A 25,906-nucleotide genomic window follows, 5' to 3' on the forward strand; every position below is an offset into this window, starting at 1 on the left:
TCCCTCCGGACTACAACTTGGATGTGTTCAAGTCCAATGTTAACAAATTCCTAATGAACCGCCCCCTTAATTAAACACTTCATCAAATCTCCACACTAAGGTAATGTACTTGCAATAACCCTTATTCCTGAGTGGTTTCCGGGCCTTGATAAGTGGTGATCACTGTGTAAAAAAAAAGACAAAAGATAAATATTAATTTCTCTCTCTCTCTCTCTCTCTCTCTCTCTCTCTCTCTCTCTCTCTCTCTCTCTCTCTGTCTCGCTGTCTGTATATATATATATATATATATATATATATATATATATATATATAAGAACAAGTAGTTAATAAAACATGTTAAAAACACTTTAAAAACTAATTAAAAACATATATAATTTTAAAAGAGAAGCACAAAATAAGTGGATAATCCTTAATCCGTGGAGTTTCGAAGAAATACTTTCCTTCTCATCAGAGGGTATGAATTAGCCAAATGCGGGATCGGATTTTGCTTGCAAACGTATTTAATGAAACTACAAGTAAGTCATAGATTTTACTTGGTAAAAAACAGTGAAGCAGAGGGAATAGGGGGAAGAAAAATGTGATTGCACGTGAATGGATGGTCTGTTGGAGGGTAAAATATCCAATGACGGTAAAATCCAAAAACGTTGGTTAAATTTCCAATTCCACAAGTAAAATCCAAAGGAATCGTGGTAATGGAAGATGGTTGTAGTTCAAAAGGCAGGAGTCCGTGGGATAATTCACAAATGGGTACAAGCCAAAAGGGAATGAGTTCAAATAATATTATTAAAAGAAAGAAAAATTTTGCACAGAAAGAAGAAATGGCGAGATTTTAAAACACGGCTGTCAAGGCTGATTTAAGAAAAATGAGTAAAGAATATATATATATATATATATATATATATATGTTTATATGTCAGACGAGTGCCACTCCCTCAGACATTTAAAATTCATGAGCCCGAATGCCTGAGGGAGTATCTATACAAATATGATGTTACAGAGTCTTAGCTTTGTACGACAGCTAAGTCTCTCTCTCTCGGTTCAAAAGGTTGAGATCCAGCAACAAGCAAGAACAAGATAGCCAGCAACAAATTAAACTGCAGACCAGCTTAATGCGGGTAATGGTCTTCTGCTTTATGGTTTTTTATATCAGAGATTTGCTTCTCCTAGAAAGGTTGCCTTCACCACGGCTTACGGGAGCCCTCTCCACCCCAGTACACATATACACACGGTGCTAGTCGGCCGTTGACCCCGAAAAAGGTATGTCAGGTCATGTCATGTGCTACTGGTACCATGTAACCCAGTACTACCTGCCTCATGGTCGGGTCACCGGCGACTAAACTGGTTCCCCCACTAGACTTGTTTGGTGAGGAGGGCGGCTAGTCTCCCTGAAGGATTAAAAACAAGACCTTCCAAAGGGCGAATGAAAATGGCGAATGATCAAATATATATATATATATATATATATATATATATATATATATATATATATATATATATATATATATAGTACAACATTTTGTTGAAATTCAAAGACTTAAATTTTTCTTTTATATAACTCTTGTTTATTTCATCTTGAATCTCTTCATAACAGCTGTTTCATTAATGGAATGACAATTCTATGATTTTATGTTTTTGTAGAAATTTTCTTTCTTATCAACTCGTCAGATGTAATTTTCATCCGATGTTACCAACAAAAAGTTAATTTGTACATAATAATTCCATCCCCACGTTGTTACAGGTCCGCCATCTTGGGTTTTAATAATAATAATGTATATATCTTGGGTACCGTGCCTTTATAATATATATATATATATATATATATATATATATATATATATACAGATATTATATATATATATACAGATATTATATATATATATATAATATATATATACAGATATTATATATATATATATATATATATATATATATATATATACAGAGAAGACAAAAACAAGTGGCGATTTACAAATCAATAAGTACATACATATATGTCTATATATAGACATATATGTATGTACTTATTGATTTGTAAATCGCCATTTGTTTTTGTCTTCTCTCACCAACACCGACTAACTCTCATTCCTCGCATTGTGATAGCCTTCTAAATCTCTACTACAATCCCACACAATGCTTCAAGCAAACTACATATCAATTCTCTCTCTCTCTCTCTCTCTCTATATATATATATATATATACATATATATATCTTGTAATTCTGCATAATGTAACTCCAATTACCCTATATATATGTGTGTGTGTGTGTGTGTGTGCTTGTTTGTGTGTGTGTGTGTGTGCATGTGTAAATCTGAGTTTAATTATGTAGAATTGCAACAAATTTTATTGTTTGACAAAGGAGTATAAATAGTTTTGAAAGTTTTTCATTAACCCATGGATTTTCAATGAATGGCTCATTTCATCATAGAAAATGTTGTTAGTAAAATAGATGTGGCTAATTATAAATGTGACTGATTAGCACACAAATTGTCAATTAAATTTGAAATGGTCGTTAGAAAAATATACTCCGTGGTTGAATAAATGAGGATGCATGTTGTAAAATCCAAAACAATGAATCCTGAAATCTTAAAGCATATTCCAGGTTGGATGATTAAATCTTTGAAAATCCAACTCTTGCATATTTGGTAAACCATTATTTTCAATGTGGTAGAATCCTTTGAAAAGTCGTTTAAATAACTCGATATTCGTGCAGGCAAAGTACTGGAATTAATTAACTAAAAGTAAGTTTCTTTATTTGCCTAGAAATTTCTTCTTCAGTTAATTTATATTAAACTATATTCGGTGCCCGGCGTTGCCTGGGTTTTTGAAGGAGTGTGTTGAGCAAAAAAAAAAAAAAAAAAAAAAGAAAATTGGTAGTAGGTAGGCAGACTCGAACCCATAACGCGAAGGAAGAAAAGAATGTGACAAAACGCGGCCTCTTTGCCCTTGCGTCCGTCGCCAAACCGGAAGTCGCGAAGGTTTAAATTAAAGCTAGTCAATCGAAAAGAGGGGATGACTCTTGAAAATATCAGCTAAAAAACGACCCCTCCTTGTAGAAAAGTGCCCAGTTGAGGGTAAAGGAAATAATGTTTTTAGACAATTTTTCAATATTTTTTTTCCAAAGGGTCGAGCTTCAAAATGATACCAATCTCGTGAAAATTCGTCGCCTCTGTCGAATGTTTTAGGCAGACATACATACATACATGCATAATGATTGCAACGTCTTGTCAGACGAGTGCCACTCCCTCAGACACTTAAAGTCCATGAGGCGAAAAATGACTTCCATCGCCACAGGACCATTTTTATAGACAAATGCTTGAGGGAGTTTCTATACAAAGATGATATTACAGATTCTTAGCTTTGTACGACAGCTAAGTCTCTCTCTCGGTTCAAAATGTTGAGATCCAGCAACAAGCAAGAGCAGGATAGCCAGCAACAAGTTAAACTGCAGACCAGCTTAATGCGGGTACTGGTCTCTCGCTTTCTGGTTTTTTAAATCAGAGATTTGCTTCTCCTAGAAAGGTTGCCTTCACCACAGCTTACAGGGGCCCTCTCCACCCCAATAATACATACATACATACATACATACATACATACATTTATTTAAACAGGCAGATAAGATTTATATAATTGATTAATGTATTGTTTTTTTCTCATATTAAAGTTATTAAGTGTTTGAAAATAAAAGTATTGGAAACGTGTAATATTTGTTGATCTTCCTTCTATTCCCGGGCAACGTCAGATCTCCCTACTAGATATATTATATTTGTGAGTGTTTCGTGTGTGTGTAATTGAATGAAGTCTATTTCTATATTTTCTATCCCTACAGTACACAAGAAATTCATTGTTAACCTCGACCCCAACTCTAAGCCTAACACAACAAATTCATTGTTAATGAATTATTTAGCATAAAATAAATAAGCAGAAATTTGAGATACGAGAGAAAATGATAAATATTTTAAACTAATTTTATCCGAGAACATCTTTGTTAATTCATGCTTAAAATTAATTCAGTTAAAACATTTTAAAAACTATTTTTCATTTTAGATAAAATAATGAATAGTTTCTTTCAAATATTTACGGGGGGGGGGATCTCTTGAAAATTGCGTAACCAGACAAAATGGCGCTGGAATTTATTTATGTTATTTTTGTGTGATTTTACTCGTTAAAAAGATAAACGTTCATTAGAAATAACCACTTTATTCCAATATTTTAAACGAAACAAAAATAAACATGGGCTCATCAGTAAAACATATCTGAACGTAGCATTTGAATGCGGTTTTCATGGTTTGTGTGAGTTGCGGCGTTGTTATGATTTTGAGACAGAATCTAATTTATAAAACTCCCTTTGTCGCTCTGTCTGTCTCCATTTTGTTCAAAGTGCATTATCTCCGAGACGCAAAATCGCAGAGCGACGCGAGGCGGATCAGATGATAGCATTTTTTTGTTTTTTTTTTTTTTTGAGCGGTTTGTAGCCGGTAAATATAGCTGCTGAGAGATTAAAATTATCCGTGCCTAAACCTAAACGTAGATCCCATGGACAAACCTTCGTTCTTAGAACTGCACACCTGTGGAACTCTCTTCCATTTGCCTGCTTTTCGGCTGACTACAATATGGTCGTCTTCAAGTCCAACGTAAACAAGTTCTTGATGAGCCGTTCTCCTTGAGTAATCCAATTTACCAAATTTACACTATTAACTATTACTATGATATTGTCACATTGACCATTGTACATTAACCCTTATCCTCGAGTGGGTTCAGGGCCTTGATAATGTGGTGACTCCTTTGTAAAAAAAAAAAAAAAATTGGAAAATGGCGAGCCTAAGTCGATTCAAGTTGCTTCTCCGGGCATGCAAAAATACACATTCATACGTTAAAGCCGGTTAATTTTAAACTATTTATTTTTCATCTGACGATAGCTCAAACAGTAACGACTTAGATTGGAAAGTTAAATGTTTCGGTTTCGATCTAGGTCACTTAACCTACATTTTAAATTGAATGATTTATTTTCTCAATTCTTCCATTTGAGAACCAGACGCTTTCAGTCGTACACGGACTTTATTACGTCGCCTGACGAGGACTTTTGGTTCTTACCGACCAATTGTCTGAAACATTAGCATGTTCAGTGTTGCTATTGATGCGTTATTTAATGTATATATAATTTTGTGTTATGGAATGTATATATAAGTTTGCGTTATTGAATGTATATATAATTTTGTGTTATTGACTGTATATATAATTTTGCGTTATTGACTGTATATATAAGTTTGCGTTATTGACTGTATATATAATTTTGCGTTATTGAATGTATATATAATTTTGCGTTATTGACTGTATATATAATTTTGCGTTATTGAATGTATATATAATTTTGCATTATTGAATGCATATATAATTTTTTGTTGCTGAATGTATATATAATATTGTGTTAATGTATATAAATATAATGTATAATAATGTATATATAATTTTCTAGTTTGCGCTTTTCAAATGCTTGCGAAATTATATACCCTCATAATTTTATGTCGTAGTTCTCAAAATCAACACAGACAAATTTTGTCAACAGACAAGTTTATTTGCAATTCAGTGATGGATATTGACAAAAGAGATAGACGGAACAGAACAACTGCGCGTGCGTGTGCGTCAGGCGACGGCGGAATTTGTCATTCACGCTGGACGATTGTTAGTTGTCCTTTATTTGCCTCTTTCTTTTTATTTATGCCATCCGCGTCTTATACGCTGGACTATTTTGTTCGGCCATACGTCGAGAACATCACCAACATAACCTCCCACAACACCAAAGCGTCTGAGCTCCAATCTCTCGTCCCCCCTCGCCAATCTTTCACGATAAAAACTCGTCTACCTGAAACGACTATCATTAATTTTCCCCACTCTTTATCTGTGCCTAAATCAAAACGTAGATTCCATGAACAAAGCTTCTTTCTTAGAAGTGCACGTCTGTGGAACTCTCTTCCATTTGCCTGTTTCCCACCTGACTACAACTTGGATGTCTTCAAGTCCAACATAAACAAATTCCTGATGAACCGCCCCCTTAAGTAAGACACAATACTAACGATTACTACGATACTATTGATTGTTGTACGCGCAATAACCCCTATCCCCGAGTGGCTTCCGGGCCTTGATAAGTGGTGACTATCATGTAAAAGAAAAGCCAGTCTGATAACCGCCATCCGCCGAGTATTCGCCGAACTCCCGCCAGCGTTTGTGGAAAAGACAAGCTCCCAGTTCCAGGCCCGTTTTGAGGCGGTGATTGAGGCTGAAGGCGGCTACATTGAATAGATGTCAGCTCTACTACATAATCAATTTACCTGAATTGATTTTTTCAATAAAAGTTTTGGAATAAAACTGTAGTGTTGTTTTCTTTAGGGTGACAAATTTATTGCTCTGCCCTGTAGAAGCGTGAAATAAGGAATAATGAGATTATAGGATAAATATAAAGGAAATAACGGAATAGAGGTCTAACAGAATAACTATTTAACGGATTGAGGAATGACGGAATCAGAGAATAACGGAACAACAGATAATCAAAATACCTAATTAATGGACTACGAGAATGGCTGAATAATGGAATCTCGGAATAGCGAATAACTGAATAACGGAATTACGGAATAGTAGACTAACGGAATAACAAATAATCGAATAACGAATATCAATGATAAAAACAACATTCTTTTCGCTTAGCACCGAGAAGTTAATAGAAAAAGAAAAAAAGGAAAAAGAAAAGGAAAAAGAAGGATAGAAAGGTAGAAGAAAAAATGACAAAAAGAAAAGAAAGAAAAAAGAAAAATAAAGAGCGAGAGATAAAAGAAATATATAACAAATAGAAATTAAAGAAAAGAAAAAGAGAGAAAAAAGAAAGAAAAAAAAAGAAAGAACAAAAATACAAAAAATAGAAAAAAAGAAAGAGAAAAAGAAAGACAGAAAGATAGATAGAATAAAGAAAGTAATAAAAAATTAAAAAAAGAAAGAAAAAAGAAATAACAAAAAATGCAAGAAAAAGAAAAGAAAGAAAAACAGAAAAAGGAAGAAAGACAGAAAGAGAAATATCACGGAGAAATAAACAGCAAAAAACGAAAGAAAGGAAGAAATAGAAATAAAAGAAAAAAGAAAAAAGAAAGGAGAAACAAAAAAGAAACAAAAAAGAAAGAAAGAAAGATAGAAGAAAGAACGAAATGACAAAAAATGAAAGAAAAAGCAATAAAAGAAAGAAAACACAAAAAAGAAAAAAGAAACACAGAAGAAGGAAATTACACAAAAAGAAAGGAAAAATAAAAAAGAAAAAAAGAAAAATGAAAGGAAGATTGAAAGAAAGAAAAAACAAAAAATGAAAGAAAAAGAAAAAACAAAGAAAAAACAAAAAATGAAAGAAAAAGAAAAAACAAAAAATGAAAGAAAAAAGAAAAAAGAAAGAAAGATAGAAAGAAAGGAAAACAAAAAATGAAAGAAAAAACAAAAAAAGGAAAAAAGAAAGAAAGAAAGAAAAAAAACGAAAGAAAAACAAAAAGAAAGAAAGAAAGATAGAAGAAAGAAAGAAATATAGAAGAAAGAAAGAAATATAGAAGAAAGGAAAAAATGACAAAAAAGAAAAGGGAAATTTTGTTTACAAAAATAAAATAGTGATTTGGAAACGCAAAGAAATTCCTCGCATATTTGAATTTATTCTTCTCACTTTTGCCATACACAAAAGATGCGCCAACACTTTTGCGGAAAATGTTGCTCGAGGCGAATATGAAATAATGTGAATCTAAAAATAATTACCAAAAAAACTAATTTGCTTTTCCTACCAAAAACCTATTCACCTCAAACATTAACAAACATTCAGTTTTACACAAGAAGGACAATGAATATAATAATATATTTGTTAACAGTTTTGTTTGATACGCATCTCATACAATATTTGTTGTCTATCTGTCTGTCTGTCTGTCTGTCTGTCTGTGACTTTGTCTGTCTCTTTGCGTGTGTCTTTCTCTGTCATTTTATCACAAAGTGAAAAGGCTGTGGTTTAGCCGTTTTATTTATTTATTTATTTATTTATTTTACAAAGGAACCACTACTTATCAAGGCCCGGAGGCCACTCGGGGATAAGGGTTAATGAGTTTACGGTATTCAATGGGACAATATCGTAATAATCGTTAGAAGTGGAAATTTGGTAAATTTGATTACTTAAGGGGAACAGCTCATCAAGAACTTGTTTACATTGGACTTGAAGATGACCATTTTGTAGTCAGTTGGAAAGCAGGGAAACGAAAAAAAAGTTCAACAGACGTGCAGTTCTAAGAAAGAAACTTTGTTCATGGAATCTACATTTAGGTTTAGGCACAAATAAAAAGTGAGGGGAATTATTGATAGTGGTTTCAGCTAGACAAATGTTGTTTTGTGAAAGTTTGGCAAAGGGGGCTATAGATTGGAGCTCAGACGAGCACTTGCCATGAAAATAACGATAAAGAAGAGAGAGGATCGCAACGTCTCTTCTGTGGGAAAGATGTTGCAGAGTAGAGAAGAGGGCAAGCTACGAAGTCTATTTTGAACTCTTTTAAGGCAGGATAGGGAGCTTCTAGTAGCTTCTGCCCAGATGTGGCAACAGAACTCCATCATTGGACGTACTTGGCTCTTATAGAGGTGGGGAACTGCATAAGCAGTGAAATACACGGCACATCAACCTTTTTCGGATTATTTAATGCCAAATCCAGTCATTTTGGTAAAAGTTTGTTTTTGTTTTTTGCTTCAAGTTTTTTAGATCTTCGAATATTTATTCATGGTGTTTCGTTTGAATGTTTTGTTTTATGGCATATCAACCATTTTCGGGTTAAGTAATGCCGAATCCATTCAGGGTGTTCTTAAATAGGTTTTGTATCGGAATCGATAATCGAAAACTCGATTAAAGAAGGAACAGTTCTAATGTTAACACCCTCATACAGCCTAACATTACAAGTGCAATTGAGAAGTATTATCACCGCACAAGTAGAAGGTCCCAACGAATGAAATCGACAGTAAGTTCTTTGATAATTAATGTTTTTGAGTAGAACACAATCGAACCATGATACTTAACGTTTGCATTTTCGACTATAGTTCAAGTCATTGTCTAAAAATAATTTCATAAAATCGACAGCAGGTTCTCTACAGTGCAATGTAGGCTACAATGTACTGCTGAATGAATCACTTCAGGAAATCATGTAAGCTTTTATCCGGTGCACTGCCGTGAGTTCCCGAATAGAGCATCAATCGATTTCATTAGCAAGTGAGAGATTTCACCGATTTCGAATGAAATACAATAAAATGAAAGTCTTGGAAGTGTAGAACATTCGTTGTCCTCGTTAAATCCCGGGCAACGTCGGGTTCCTCTTCTGGTTGTATATAGAGTAGACTTTTTGCATGTTGAAGAAGATCGGATCTTACATTGCTGTGGGAATAAAACTGAAGATTAGAAATCTAATATATAAACAGCCATATGTCTGTTTGTCTGTCTGTCTGTCTGTCTGTTTGTGTGTCTATCTGTCTTTCTGTTCGTATGTCTGTCTGTTTGTCTATTTGTCTGTTTGTCTATTTGTCTGTTTGTCTATTTGTCTGTTTGTCTGTTTTTGTGTTTGTCCCTTTCTGTCTGCTTGTCTGCCTGTCTGTTTTTTGTCTGTCTGTCTGTTTATCTGTCTGTCTATTTGTGTGTCTATCTGTCTTTCTGTTCGTATGTCTGTCTGTTTGTCTATTTGTCTGTTTGTCTATTTGTCTGTTTGTCTGTTTTTGTGTTTGTCCCTCTCTGTCTGCTTGTCTGCCTGTCTGTTTTTTGTCTGTCTGTGTGCGTGTCGGCCTGCCTGTCGGTCTGCCTGTCCGTCTGTCTGTCTATCAGACTGTCTGTCTGTTTGTCTTTCTGTCTGTTCGCCTGTCTGTCTGTCTTTTTGTATGTATGTATGTCTGTTTATCTGTCTGTTTGTTTGTCTGTCAGTCTGCTTTCTGTTCGTATGTCTGTCTGTTCATATGTCTGTTTATTGATAGTCCACACATGAAACTCTTCAAAGTAATCTCCTCCGGCTGCAATGCATGTTGCACCGTTCGTCAACATTGTTTATTTTCTTGTTTTTTTTGTTTGTTTTTCAGAGTTGTGGGCGTTGGTCAACAATGCCGGAATTGCTTCGTACGCTGAAATCGAGTGGTGTTCGGTTAATGTGTTCCAAAAGATAATGGACGTCAACGTGATTGGTGTGGTCAGAATGACCAAATCGTTTCTACCTTTGCTCCGAGCAAGTAAGGGAAGGGTGGTCAATGTGGCCAGCCTCTCAGGTAAATTGACCATTACGTTTTATTTTTAACAAGCAGATATAAGAATTGAAATAATGTGTGTAACAGCATTATATCAAACTTCTATCCCCCTCTCTTTTCCCCTCGCCTCTCTTTTCCCGATCCCCTCTCTTTTCCTCTCCCCCTCTCTCTCTCTCTCATTCTCTCTCTCTTTTTCTCTCTAGGCATCTCTTTATCTTTCTGTTTTCTCCTTGACAAATACTCCTTACGATCCCTAATCACAGATAATGTCGAGTAAAAAAAATTGTTCTGTTAAATTGTCAATTCCACCTCCCCCCAATCCATTAAAAATATATTTACGAAAGATTCTGCTGACGAAATTTTGAGCTTACGAAATGTTCAACTTACGAAATTTTGAGCTTATAAAATTTTGCTTACGAAGTGTTCAAATTACGAAATTTTGAACTTGCGAAATGTTCAATTTACGAAACGTTAAACTTACGAAATGTTCAATTTACTAAATATTTAACTGACGAAATATTTAACTGACGAAATTTTGAGCTTACGAAATGTTTAACTTACGAAACTGAGCTTATGAAGTTTCTAGCTTACAAAATGTTCAACTTACAAAATTCTAAGCTCATGAAATTTTGAGCTCACGAAATTTTGAGCTTACGTAATGTTCAACTTACAAGATGTTCAACTTACGAAATTTTGAGCTTATAAAATTTTGCTTACGAAGTGTTCAAATTACGAAATTTTGAACTTGCGAAATGTTCAATTTACGAAGCGTTAAACTTACGAAATGTTCAATTTACAAAATATTTAACTGACGAAATTTTGAGCTTACGAAATGTTTAACTTACGAAACTGAGCTTATGAAGTTTTTAGCTAACAAAATGTTCAACTTACAAAATTCTAAGCTCATGAAATTTTGAGCCCACGAAATTTTGAGCTTACGTAATGTTCAACTTACGAAATGTTTAACTTACTAAATTTGGAACTCACAAAATGTTCAACTTCAGAACATTTTAGCTTACAAAGTTTTCAACTTACGAAATGTTCAACTTACGAAATGTTCAACTTACATAATTTTCAGCCAACGAAAATTTCAGCTTACAAAACGCGATGTAAAAGTATATTTCTTCATTCATATGAAAAACTTTTATGATAGAATATACTAGAAGGTACTAGTGACAGAAAGACTATTTTTTCAGGCAATCTTCCTTTTCAAAATCTGTGTCCTTTTAGATTTTAAAATTTATTGAAATATTTGTGTTGATTTTTATTTGGTAAACAGTTTTCTTGAATTTATTTTTTATAGTCCCCCCCCTAAAGCAAAATTATTTTTAAAATTGGAAAATTAATACAAGCCTTACAACTTTAACAACACTTGAACATTTTTTTATTCAATTTTCACACCAAACAAGGCACAGTGCCACTTTGAAGTAGGGGGCTACTATCTGGGACATAGTTTGCGGGGGCACTTTGAAGGGAGATGAGTAGCAAGATGTTTGTTCACCAACTTGAACTTCTGCATATCAGTACAGTTGGGAAAGCAGAATTTCGGAAGGAAGTTCCAAAGACTTGCAGTTCTGTGGAAGAAACTATTGGAGTAAAAGGCTTTCTTACACCTAGGGATCTCTACTGTGAACGGGTGAGATTTAGTTGCTTGTCGAGTTTGTCGGGGGTAGTCACGTCGAGGAGTTGCAGTTCGTCAGAGCATACATCATTAAAGTACTTGTAGAACAGGCAGAGGGATGCAACATTGCGTCGATGGGACAGAGGCTGAAGCCTAGATGACAGTTCATGACCGATTAGGTTGGCGACTCTCTTTTGAACCTTGTCCAAGAGTGAGAGACAAGCAGCAGACGCACCAGCCCAAATGTGACAACAGTACTCCATACATGGGCGAATGGTGGCCTTATAGAGGTATAAGATACTTTCAGGCGTGAGTAATTTTCTAGCACAGTAGAGGGAGCCCACATAGAGTTAATAAATTTTTCTGTTTCAATTTTTATTGTATAACCTCTGAAATTTTTGTGAAGTATGGGAGAGTTTTTTGTTATTTTTTTTTTTAGAAATAGCAAATTAGATGCAAGAAAGTAGTTAATCCATTTCATTTCAAATCTTTTTTCCGTACATGGAGTAAGGTCGTGTCCTTACGAAAAATTATTGAAATTAATTAAAAAAAAACAAAAAAAACAACGATGTCATTTGCTTTCAATAAGTTTCCAAACTTTTTTCATACGGCCACTTTTATTGATAGTACACACATGAAACTCTTCAAAGTAATCTCCTCCGGCTGCAATGCATGTTGCACCGTTCCAACAACTTCTGCAAATCCTCATGAAAGTCCTCTTGTGTGAACGTGTCAATGGCCCTCGTCACAGCCTCTTTCATCTCCTAAATTGTCTTGTAACGACATCCTCTAAGGTTTCCCTTGAGCTTAGGTAAAAACCAAAAGTCAAAATGAGAAAGATATGGACTATAAGGAGGGTAAAAAAAAATGTCTTGATGCCCATCACAACGGCTTTCGTTTTGATCTTTTCTGAGCACTCTTGGGACAAACTTCGCACTAATCTTCCGCATCGAATAACTGCGTGTACATTTCCCACACTGACCTCAAAATATGCACTTTTTGTCTCTATAGACACACGACGTTCCTTATCCATTAAATTCTTTATTTGGCCAATCAACTTTAATGTTCTTACTCTTTTACTCCTTCCAAACCTATTATCGTCCCTCGCAGACTCTCTGCCTTCTTTGAATCTCTTATGCCACTCAAAAACTAATGTTTAATTCAAGATGGTCCACAAACAGTCTGAAGCATTCCATACCTTTCTGTGGTATTTTTCCAGGTTTAAAACAGAATGTTATTGCATATCGTTCTTCTAAAGTGTCCTCACGTCCAGATTGCATTGTTTTTAAATTCATCAGCTGTGATAATTAGGCTTTAGCAGGATGTATTCCAATTCCTGCTGTAGCTGTTCATTTGAACTTGGAATCATAAAAAATGGTCAGTCATGTATAGCAATAATATACTGCATTTTCAAGAATCTACGCCAATTACAAATGTCTGTACAAAAAGTCTGTAAACTTATTAAAGGCACATCGTATGTCTAGGTGAAAAAAAAATTATATAATTATTACTTCTGAAATATTATAACAATAATTTATAAATACCAAACATAAATGCTTACCCGCACCTCAACGATCATTGCAAATCTTTTTATGTTGGTGTCGTATAACTTCTGGCTTTGGGAACTAGCGCAACTCCATCGAATTGCTGTGCATATTTTTTCTTCTTTCTGAAGATGAGGATCACCTTGAAAATATGTTTTTTTAAAAACCATCTTGGTTCGACACGTTATGTTGATAAATAAATAATCTATAGTTGAAAATTATTGACATCTTTCAATATTCTCATTATTTTTTTAAATTTGTCTTGTAGCCAACGATGTTTTTATACAAAACTACTTTGTCGTAGCCTTCAAACACAACTTTTTATATGTGACGGATTGTGCAGAAGAGCACGAGAACAATGTGTATGTGCTTGCATAAGACACTCATTGATAAATGTAAATGCACTCGCCCAAGTGTTATATATAAGCGACACCCAAGTCATTCGAGAATAACTGCGCAGGTTGCTCTTGGATCATGTCAACGTTCGTAATTATCGACGATACTGTTCGAATTCGTGATGGGTCGTATCGACGTTATTATTCAAGTCTGTGTTTGGTAATATCGGCGTTGCTGTTAGGTTCGTGTCAGCGAAAATTCTGATTCGAGTCAAAAGTTATCTAGTATTTATTAACACATCAGAAGATTTACCCGACGTTGCCCGGTATTAAATGTAACGTTAAATTCTTTTTAAAAAAATAAAGTAAAAAAGAACGGAAAGAAAGAACCATGTGCACGCGAGTGTTATGTGTTTTTCTAAACAGTTCACTCCTAACAAGTAAAAAAAAAAGAATACTCGAGCTGAGATCGAAACTAAAACCTAAAGACCGTGAGCCAAGTACGATAACCATTAGACAAGCTTGCCACGTTCTATCCGATGATCTCCAATTTAGACCTCTTAGCAGCCCTTTTTGCCGGGTGAAACTCGGTTAAAAGTTTTCCACGTGTTTGTATGCCCTATATACCAAATGTCATGTTTGTACTTAAAATCCGTTGAGTATATAGGTTGAAAAGTGTCCTCACACACATTGTCACTTTCATAGATATATAGTTTACACAGTACGCATAATGCTTCAAGCAAACTACAACCTCACCCCTCAAAAATATAATATATAAAAATGAAGATAAAATAAAAATTAAAAACGAAACCAACACATAAAAAAACAAGTGAACCATGCATGGTCCCCCGTGAGTGCACAGTGAATGATGCATAAAAAAAAATGACTAAGTTCAGCATTTGCCCTCCCATTTAGCCTCAAAAGCCCCAGGGGCATGAAATCCTGGTGAAAATGAACAAACGATGCAGTTTTAGGCCTTAGCATGTGTAAATTCGAGTTCTGCACTATGCAAAAATAAAAAAAAAAGAAATGACTAAGTCCATCATTTGCTCCCCCCCCCCAATTAGCCCCAAAAGTCCCCAAGGCCTTAACATATTTAAATTTGAGTTCAGTACCATTCAAAACTGCTAAATAGACATACACAGAAAATTTTTGACAAACATGGTAAAATAGTTCCAAAAATGGAGTGTGTTTATTAGCGCTAAAAGAGCCCCTGGGGCATATCCAAAAGTTATCGCGAAGTATAGACAAACAAAATTATATAGAAATCAGTTACAACTTTTCAGAAAGTTTTATAAAAATCCAAGGCATCATTTTTTTATTTATTTTTTTTTTTATATAAGTGCAAAAGTGTCAATTTTAACTATTTTAACCCGAAAGGGACTTCTCTGGGGGGGGGGTCGAGTTTTCCCGGAAAATCCGTTCTGTTACTTTTTTATTCATATCATACTTAATGTTTGTGCAAAATTTCAAAAAAGTCTAAGTCGTAATTATTGATAAAAGTGCGGACTAACGAACGGACGAACGGACGAACGGACGAGGGCGAATTTACAGGTCTACCCTCCTTTGGTCGGGAACCAACAATGAGTAATAAAATAAAGACAGTTTTTATAAAAAGCAACATTTTTATTTTGAATGCAGTGTTTATCGATTTTTTATTTTTTTTTTTATCTACATAGGCCGATATACTTTACCGGCTTTTGCTGCCTATTCGATGTCCAAAGTGGCTTGTATCGCATTTTCCGACGGTCTTCGACAAGAAATGTGCAAATTTGGTATCAAAGTCATCACAGTGGAACCGGGACTTTACAGGTAAAAAAATAAATAAATAAATAAATAAATAAACGTTTATATTACTTCTTTTTTATTGGAATTCATTGAGATGAATATTAGAGGCTTGCTTGGCCAAAAACGTGGTGCGACGACAACTATGGAAGGCAGTAATTGCGGAGGATACAGTTAGAAGATTCGGAATTCCTATCCCGTCGCGGTTACCACCTGAAAAGGGCAGAGAAATAGTTGACCGAAACGCCATGAAACAATACCTAAAAGATGAGGATAATAGTCCGAAATAAATGAATCAATAAATAAACGTTTTTTTTTTTTTTAAGCGATAATAACGATAACAGCGAGTTTCCAATTATTACACAGGGGTAGTCGTGTCAGATTGCAAAAGTTTTAGGGGGTCGAAGAGGTCGGAGAGCGACACCTGATAAAAGTTGAAGGGTTACCGGATTTCCGGTCCGGCCACACTCACTTTTTTCGCTGGCAAGATTTGAGCGAGAAAACACCTGTTATTATGTGCTACCTTAAAATCTCTCTCTCTCTCTCTCTCTCTCTCTCTCTCTCTCTCTCTCTCTCTCTCTCTCTCTCTCTCTCTCTTTCATTTTCTCTCTCTCTTTCTCTTTCTCTCTCTCCCTTCCTTCTTTTAAAGTATAATATTCACACTGTTAGTTTTTCAGGAATTAAAAATTCAACTCCGACTCCAACCCATAGAATTGCTTACCAATACGACTCCCTCCAAAATCTCCGAGTCTCTCAACTCAATAATAATTTCGCTAACTTCAAATTTTTGTTGTTATCAAAATTAGTTATTTTTATTTTTATTTTTTGCATATCATCGTCCCCGTTCAGTCTCCAAAGACAATGGATACCCTCTGTAATGCGCGTGTAATTGTGACGCAAGGGTTGCGCAATCTACAACCCACACCTCTCCTAAATCAGAACTGCTTGATTCCAGTTCCAAGGAGAATTCAGAACGACTGGAAACACTGCTGAGATAAGCGGAAAGCATATACAGCGCCCAGAAATTCCAAATGGTCACCCATTTTAGTTTTGACTAGGCTCAACGTCTCTTAACTTTGGTGGTCTGACGGGATAATGATGTTTTACTCAGATCCACCATCAAATATGGCAAACGTCAGAGTCTAATCATCATCATATCGTATGAATTTGAAGATTCTGTTGTTGGAATTGGTTTTCTTAATCATCATCATCATCATCATCATCACCATCCATAATATAAATCTCATCTGTCTGTTCAAATGTATGTATGTTTGTTTGTTTGTATGTCTGCCTAAAACTTTCGACAGAGGCGACGTATTTTCACTAGATCGCCATCGACCCTTTGGGCGACAAATATCGAAGAATTGGCCAAAAACATTAATTCCTTCACTCTAAGTTGGGTACTTTTCTGCAGGGAGGCGTCGCTTTTTTCACCGATATTTTCAAAATCATCCTCTCTTTTCGATTGTCCAGCCTTAATTTAAACCTACATCACTTCCGGTTTTGTGGCGGAGGCGACGGCAAAGACGTCATGTTTTTCCCCCGTTCTTTTCTCCCATTGCGGTACGGGTTCGAGCCTTCCTGCCTACTATCACAACTTGTTTTTTTTTTTTTTTTTTTGTTTTTTTGTTTTTGTTTTGCTAAACACACACCTCCAAACACCCGAACAACGCCGGGCACCCAGGCTAGTCTTCTATGATATAAATCTGATCTGTCTGTTTAAATGTATTTATGTATGTATGTTTGTATGTCTGCTGAAAACTTTCGACAAAAACGACGGATTTTCACGAGATCGGCATCGTTTTGAAGCTCGACCCTTTGGACGACAAATATCGAAAGATTGGCTAAAAACATTAATTCCTTCACCCTAAACTGGACACTTTTCTACAGGGAGGGGTCGATTTTTTTCGCCAATATTTTCATCCCCTCTTTTCGATTGCCCACCCTTAATTTGGCGCAAAAGCAAAGACGTCACTTTTTTTGTCACGTTCTTTTCCTTCTTTACGGTAAGAATCCAGTTTGTTCCACGCGTTTTTCGTATGGGAACTTTTATTGATTGTACACACATGGAACTCTTGTCCCCTTTGTAGTAATCTTCTCCGGCTGCAATACATTTGTTGTGCCGTTCCAACAACTTGTCTGAAGCCCCATAGAAGTCTTCTTGTGTGAGCAGCCACAGCTCCTTCCATCTTCTACATTGTTTTGTAACGGAAGCTTCTAAGGTTTTCCTTGAGCTTAGGGAATAACCAAAAGTCACAGGGAGCAAGGTCTGAACTATAGGGAGGGTGAGGAACTGTCTTGATTGCCATCTTGGTCAAATAGTCTGTGACAAAGATGAAGTTGTGGTGGGACAAACTTTGTATAAATCTTCCGCATCTTCAGTTCCTTGAGAATAATTGTATATACAGTTCCCATGGTGACATCAAACTGTGCACGTATTGTCTCTATAGACACACGACGGTCCTTATCCATGGAATTCTTTATTTGGCTAATGAACTCTGGTGTTCTGGTTTCCTTAATTTTTCTGATTTTTTAGATTTTTTTAGATTTCCTTAATTTTTCTGATTTTTTAGAAAGACACGTCTCATGGACTCGCTGCCTTCCTTGAATCTCTTATACCATTCAAAAACCGATACTCGATTCATGCAAGTTGGTCCAAAAGCAGTCTGAATTCCATAATTTTATTGCATATCGTTCTTCTAAAGTGTCCTCATGCCCAGATTGCGTTTTTTTTTTTTAATTCACCAGCTGTGACAATCAGACTTTAGTAGGGTGTATTCCAATTCCTGCTGTAGCTGTTCACTTAAACCTTAAATCACAAAAATTGGATACGATGTACAGCAATAAAATATTGAAATTTTGAAGATTCTACGCCAATTGTAAATAACTGTATAAAAAAATGTCTGGAAACTTATTAAAGGAAGCTCGTACGTGCGATGGACGTATCTGTAGTTCCTATTTACAATGCCTCCCCACGGGACAGAGTTAGACACCAGGGTCATTTTTTAACGTGGAGAAAAGGAACAAAAATAAAAAAATTGTCTCAGTCGTGAAAGATTTCTCCTCCACTGACAGAGAACAAGTCATTGAAGTGTAGTATCTGGAGAACAGATACTACACTTTGATCTTCTCCCGAAGACGTATCTGTTGTTACTGTAAGTGGGGAAACGCTTATTCCATTGCTTACACTTACGTCCGCATATATTAATCTCTGTTTATTTTTGTCCTCTCTTTTTTCAGGACACCAATCGCGGTACAAATGATGGCAGATAGCAAGAAGCGCTGGAACGACACTCCGACGGAGATCAGAGATGCCTATGGGGAAGAGTACTTCGCCGGGTTCATTGACTTGCTAAATTTTCAAATGACCCGAGCCCGGGAAAATGTGGAAGAGGTCGTGGATATGATGGCCGATGCGGTGACTTCCACCAGACCACGCATTCGATACGTCCCTTACTGGGTCACCAAACTCCGTTCGACCATCTTGATGCTTTTACCAAGCGGCATCAGAGATAAATTGTTTCGTCTGTACTCGGTCAGAGTTGAGCCAAAATGTATGCATAATTCGCCGTAGATTTCGATTAAAAACATCTTCTTACCAATTCCAATCCCAGATTTTCAGAACTTGAGTTGGTAAAAGTTGAAAGAATAAACGTTTTTTTAGAATTTGTATCGCTTTTGGATTATTCGAACTATTCTCCTCGTCTTGGATGCTATTCTCACAACGTTTCAGTCGATGTAACGCCCGGCCTTCTTCAATATGATCCATAGGTCTTGTAATATTCCAACAACTGAAAAGAACTAAAATGAATAAGAAGAATAGAAAGCAATCGACACAGTGCAATTGCTACGTCTATTACGGTTATTATTATGCCTACGACGTGCAAATAAAAACAGCTCTATACTAAAACTTATACAGATTAGACGATAACGGTTAATTAACTGAGGTGAAAAGACTTATTAATCTCATAACGCTAGAAGTGGCTTATTGGTCGCAAATTGACCAGTCAACGCAAAGAGTATGGTCTGAGTTCAACTGGGTTCATCACATAAATCAACACAGCATGGGTCGACAAAGAAAATTATCAAAAAATCACGAAGATCCGGTCCGGAAGATCCGAAGAAAATACATGGAAGACAAAAATCCAAAATTACAGCAACAACGATTGTAAAAGATTGTAAATCAATTGTTCTTATTTAAGATTTGATGCTCAGAACGTTTCGACCAAAATAACTGCCCATTTTTTTCCAGTGAGTCTTATCTGGACTCGGGAATCTGTATGTAGAATTCAGGAATTTGTAAACTCCCATCTTTTTCCCGGTGCGTCTGGTTGGATTCGACAATCTGTATGTAAAACTTAAAATGTTCTCGTTCCGTCAGCCTTGACTAGGTAGAAGTATTAAGTAATTCGTATTTGTGTTCTTAGTATCGCCCGCACTGAGGATTGAACCTTCAATCTCCAGATTACTGTCACTTATGCGTTATGCGTTAAGTAGCCGGCCGTGATGTTCTTAATCAGTCGGTGTTGTTGATTTTGTTGCTGTTGATGATGTGTACAATTCATTTCGTTTCATTTTGAATCAGATGATTATTCTTGGCATTCGTTTCCCCGAGATCTTTCTAGTTTGAATATTTTCTAGAAAGACATCGGGTTTTTATGAAACAGACCATGTGAAGGTTGCCAACACTCCTAAGTGAAAGTGCTTCGATGATTATTGTTGGCATTCGTTTTCCCGATATCTTTCTAGTTTTAATCTTTTTTTAGAAAGACATTGGGTACCTACGAGAAAGACCACGTGAAGGTTGCCAACATCCCTAAGTGAAATTGTTTCGATTATTATTGTTTGTATTCGTTTCCTCGATCTCTTTCTCAATGAACAAATATGAACGCAGAAAATACCAGTTCATTTCGAAAAAAAAATAGCACTGGGTATAAGTACCCATACAACCTACAAAAACACTTCAAGAGTTGTTGCTAATAATCCATGATGATGATTTAATTGGCATTTGTTTCCTTGATGTCTTTCTCTTTAGAACTCTTTCTAATACTTACGAGAGGGACCACGTGAAGATTGCCAACGTCTCTACGTGAAAATGTTTCTGTGGAATTACCTGGGTTCGAACTTGGCATATCCAGGTTGTCAGTCCATGTCGCTAACCACTTAACCACCGTCACCTTTTGTTGTGCGTCATTCATTCCTTTGTCATGAAATCGCACGGTTATTGTCGACATTCCTTTCCCCGATATCTTTCTAGTTTGAATTCTTTCTAAAAAAAGACACCAGATATTTATAGGAGGAATCACGTAAAGGTTGCCAACATACCTATGTGAAAGTGTTTCGGTAAAACAACCTGCAATCGAACCTGAAACATCCACCTCGCCAGTCTGTTAACCACTGCGTCCCTAGTGTTTTCGACGATGATCAGAATGGTGACTTTATGGTTTCGCTGACATCGTAAATTATTGGCTCACTGCTTAATATTAGCTGCAAAGTAAATGTAAAGCTACTGATCAACGACCAGTGGCGCAATGGATAAAAATGCTAAGTTACAATCAGTTCTGAGTGACAGTCTTCAGAAGGTTGAAGGTTCAATCCTCAGTACGGGCGATATTAAGAATACAATTACGAATTACGTAATACCTATAGCCGATCAAGTCAGCTCGATTAAATCGAAGACTTCTAGCGTGAGATCCACGTTTACATCAATTAACGAATAAAAAAGACGATAAATCAGCAACTGTTTTCGTTTTAGGTATTATGCTCACAACGTTGTGGTGTTTGTAATCCGAGGTTGGAGCAGTGGTTCGGATCATCCGAACGATCCAAATTCTCATCTGTAAAATTCCGAAACATTCTTGGAGAATTCTTCAAAAACACACTTGGAATGACTCATGTACGAATATATATATATATGATTACAATCAGCGTCAAAAAAAACATTCATTTTGAGGACTTTTTTTGGTAGTATTTTAACAAAGGACTTGGCATTCCGTCATACCAGATCATGCCACATCGTTGGAAAATAAGACAAAGAACTTTTAGCCTAAATACCTCATCTAAATTTATCAATTTATTTTCGTATATATAACTATATCCTCGCACACACACACACACACACACACACACACACACACACACACACACATATATATATATATATATATATATATATATATATATATATATATATATATATATATATGTATATATATATATATGAATACAAAGCAAGTCGCTTATAGATCGTTACAAATCATCGTTTTGTTTGTTAAATCCCTTTGATTTGAGCGGGCGTTCATTTTAGAAGTATATATATGTATATATATATATATGTATGTATGTATATATATATGTGTATGTATGTATATATATATATATACGTGTGTATGTATGTATATATGTATGTATATATGTATGTATATATATATGTATGTATATATATGTATTTATATATGTATGTATATATATGTATGTATATATATGTATGTATATATATACGTATCTATATATGTATGTATGTATATGTATATATATATATATATGTGTGTGTGTGTGTGTGTGTGTGTGTGTGTGTGTGTTTGTGTGTGTATAATATATATATTAATGTATTTATTTGCTTCCCCACCAAAGCAAATTAGGCACAAGGCCGTTTTTAATGTGGGGTAAAAACCAGCTCCCCTAAAAGTAGGCAAAAAGGGGGCACTTTGGTTACCAAAAATAATAATTGTCCCAGTATAGAGGGTTTCCCCTCCAATGACTAGTACAAATTATCTAAAGTGCAGCATCTGCAGATCAGATACTACACTTTGATCCCGGCCCGAAGGCCAAGAACAACAGAAAAAAGGCAAGCCTCTTTTCTAATTTATTATTTAAATATTATATTTAAGTATTATTACATGCATAAAAGTAAGTTATACATAGACATGCAAGTTTCGAAGTATCACTTCTCATCAGTATGGCTAGCTTTGTTGACAAGGATCGAAGTCTAGCCATACTGAAGAGAAGTAATACTACGAAGCATGCATGTCTATGTATAACTTACTTTTATGCACGCAACAATACTCAAAAAAAATTTTTAAATAACAAATAAATAATTACAAATAATACGTCCCAAAATGTGGGGGGTGGGGGGACTAATATGTAAACAAAGGGCAGATAACGTCTCTCTTAAAAACGTTCAGGGAGCGAGAAAAAAGAAAAATATCACAAAATCGCTAATAAAAAATAAATAAATCGACAATCTTATAAACACAAACACACACACACACATATATATACATATATAGTAAGTTATAAAAATATATATGGCAATTAAGCTACACAGAATATTCCACGATTCATTCTCATGATAATTCGTCAGGCTTCTATATTATTTATTCGAAAATAAACAGTTACATTTGGTCGCTACAAACAGCCAACTGTTTCAATCAATGAGACTTCGTCGGGCGACCATGAACCATTCGATGCTATAGAAAAAGGAACAAAGTGCTCTTCAAAAAATGACCACGGAAGTTAAAAGTTGCGAGCTCTAATAAAGAAGGATAAAAATGGAGAATTCGTGTTTTTGGAAAATCAGTCAAGCCTGGATATATATATATATATATATATATATATATATATATATATATATATATATATATATATATATATATATCCTATATTGTTTCCTATCATCTTTTCGTCTTGATAATACTTAATTTTTCCATGTCTTTTCATGTTTTTTTTTATCCTTGACTTTTAATTTACCCATTTATTTCTTCATTTTTTCTCTATTGTATTCATTTACTCTATCTTTCCCCTGATAAGAAGAACGTATTTCTTTGAAACACCACGGATTAAGGAAAGTTCAACATGTCTTATTAGAGTGTCCTTTCGAGCAATAAATTCACATAAAATATATTTGTATTCTCATATACATATATATGTATATATATATATATATATATATATATATATATATATATATATATATATATATATATATATAGTCATCCACATACGGTACTTTTTCGCTGTATCACAGGCCATCAGTGCGGCTAGACAGGTAAATGCCTCAAGCCAGGATCGGAACCTGACCGCCTCAATGACAGTCAAGGCTTCTCACCATTACGCTATACGCTGCTGCTGTGTGGGTAATGAATTAAGGATGTTTTGACATTGTCCAAATGCCTCCGCTCGATTTGTTTACACAAAGAGCGTCGCTTAATACGCAAATGACAGTTTGTATATCATTTCCCAATATGCTCAACCCAAGATAGGGAGCATTATAGTCATCCACATACAGTACTGTTTCGCTGTTTCACAACCCATAAGTGATATATATATATATATATATATATATATATATATATATATATATATATATATATATATATATATATATATGGCATACTTCTATATGAACTTGTAGTCAAGCCGGAGGGATGTAATAAAGAAAACGATTAGTTGCCGCGATCTATAATTGACTTCTTTTCTATAATATCATTTTTCAACAAAAGTATTTGTGGACAAACTATGTAATATATATATATATATATATATATATATATATATATATATATATATATATATATATATATATATATATACATATATATATATATATATACATATATATATATATATATAAATGCTCAGAATAACAATTGAATGTCCTCTGTTTTTTGGGGGGGTCACTATATATATATATATATATATATATATATATATATATAGTTTACTAATTTAAACTTGAATTCACTGTTATTATTCTTTTTTTTTATATGATACCATGCTTTAAAACACCCTTTTCATGTAGTATTAAGTTCTGTCTGAGAAATCATCGAGGAAGTGAAAATCACAATGTATATTTTATTATATATATATATATATATATATATATATATACATATATATATATATATATATATATATATATATATATATATATATATATATATATATATATATAGTAAGTTATAAAATATGTATGACAATTAAGCTACACGGAATATTCCGCGTTTCATCCATGCTAGGATTCATCAGGCTTATGAATCCTAGCCTGGATGAAACACGGAATATTCTGTGTAGCTTAATCGCCATATATATTTTGTAACTTACTACTTTGCTCTACCTACGTATTGGGCACTGTTGAAGTAAATACTTAAAGTTTATTTACGCATGAATTTATATTTTCGTATATTAATTTATGTGATTAAATGAAGTAGTCATATACATATATATCTATATCTATCTATCTATATATATATATATATATATATATATATATATATATATATATATATATATATATATATATAAGAGCAGAACAACATCGGTAACATCAGTTTAAAATCTAAACAAAGGGGACTTCACTAGTAAACTAGCAAACGCATGCGAAATGGCGTCATCGGTAGGGGAAAAGAAATACCATAAAAATGAAAATCACGTTAGAAACGAAAATAACGTTCGAGATCACCTGAGAGGTGTGGGTAACGTTCGAGATCACTTGGGTTATATCGCAGCTGTAACAATGAGGAAATAAATGTCGTCGTTTCAAAGTGTATTCGCTCCCAGACAACGCTTCGCATTTTCCGAAGAGAAAGACCTAAACTGAAGCTGAAGAATGTCCGACATAGGCGATCAGATATTCGCTTCCTTTGTTTCGGATTTGAAACCGACGGTACCGATGTTTTATCTGATCTTCTGTATCACATATACGGATAAGTTTAGAAAGCCGAATAATGTTATATATACGTTTTTTAATTAAATGATTAAAATTGATTTTTTTCTGAGACTTTCGGTGTTCAAACAACTTATTGATAGAAAAGGATTTTGTGTTTGTTTTTTTTATTTTGTTGGTGGCATTAACACGAGCACACGACCCCTCGCGAGGGGCGAAAACGTGGAGCTCTCCATCATCTTGCATGCTTTGAATCGATCAGTCACGTCTACTATTTGAAAAGGGAATTTTATGGATATTGTCGTAGACATAAAAGTAAGACATTTGTATTTAATACAACTGAATAAATATATGTATATATATAGACATATATGTATGTACTTATTGATTTGTAAATCACCACTTGTTTTATTTTCTCCATTCGCTAACACGGACTATATCTCATTTCTCGCATTGTGATAGCCTTCTAATTCTCTACAACACACACACACACACACACACACATATATATATATATATATATATATATATAGAGAGAGAGAGAGAGAGAGAGAGAGAGAGAGAGAGAGAGAGAGAGAGAGAAAGAGATAGGAAGTGTACGAAAGAGAAAGAGAGAGAGGGTTCGAAAGAGAAGGAGAAGAGAGGAAAAGTCTTGAATATTTTTTTAATCAATTATGATAAGTGGTTT

General features: G+C 34.7%; 1 protein-coding gene across 2 annotated transcripts in view; it reads left to right on the forward strand.

The window, feature by feature from the left end:
- Nucleotides 1–23,518, forward strand: part of LOC145266307 (retinol dehydrogenase 16-like) — a 177,944-nt gene extending 154,426 nt beyond the window's left edge. For both annotated transcript variants that reach the window (XM_080121858.1, XM_080121857.1), the window contains exons 3-5: nt 10,108–10,290; nt 15,449–15,581; nt 18,795–23,518. In XM_080121858.1, coding sequence (XP_079977984.1) covers nt 10,108–10,290; nt 15,449–15,581; nt 18,795–19,128 — 650 coding nt within the window. In that variant the 3' untranslated portion in view covers nt 19,129–23,518. The remainder of the gene's footprint in view (nt 1–10,107; nt 10,291–15,448; nt 15,582–18,794) is intronic.
- The last annotated feature ends 2,388 nt before the right edge of the window (nt 23,519–25,906 follow it).

The sequence above is a fragment of the Euprymna scolopes genome, chromosome 41, assembly GCF_053919585.1.
Source record: "Euprymna scolopes isolate OS-2025 chromosome 41, ASM5391958v1, whole genome shotgun sequence".
In the NCBI taxonomy this organism is placed as follows: Eukaryota; Metazoa; Mollusca; class Cephalopoda; order Sepiida; family Sepiolidae; genus Euprymna; species Euprymna scolopes.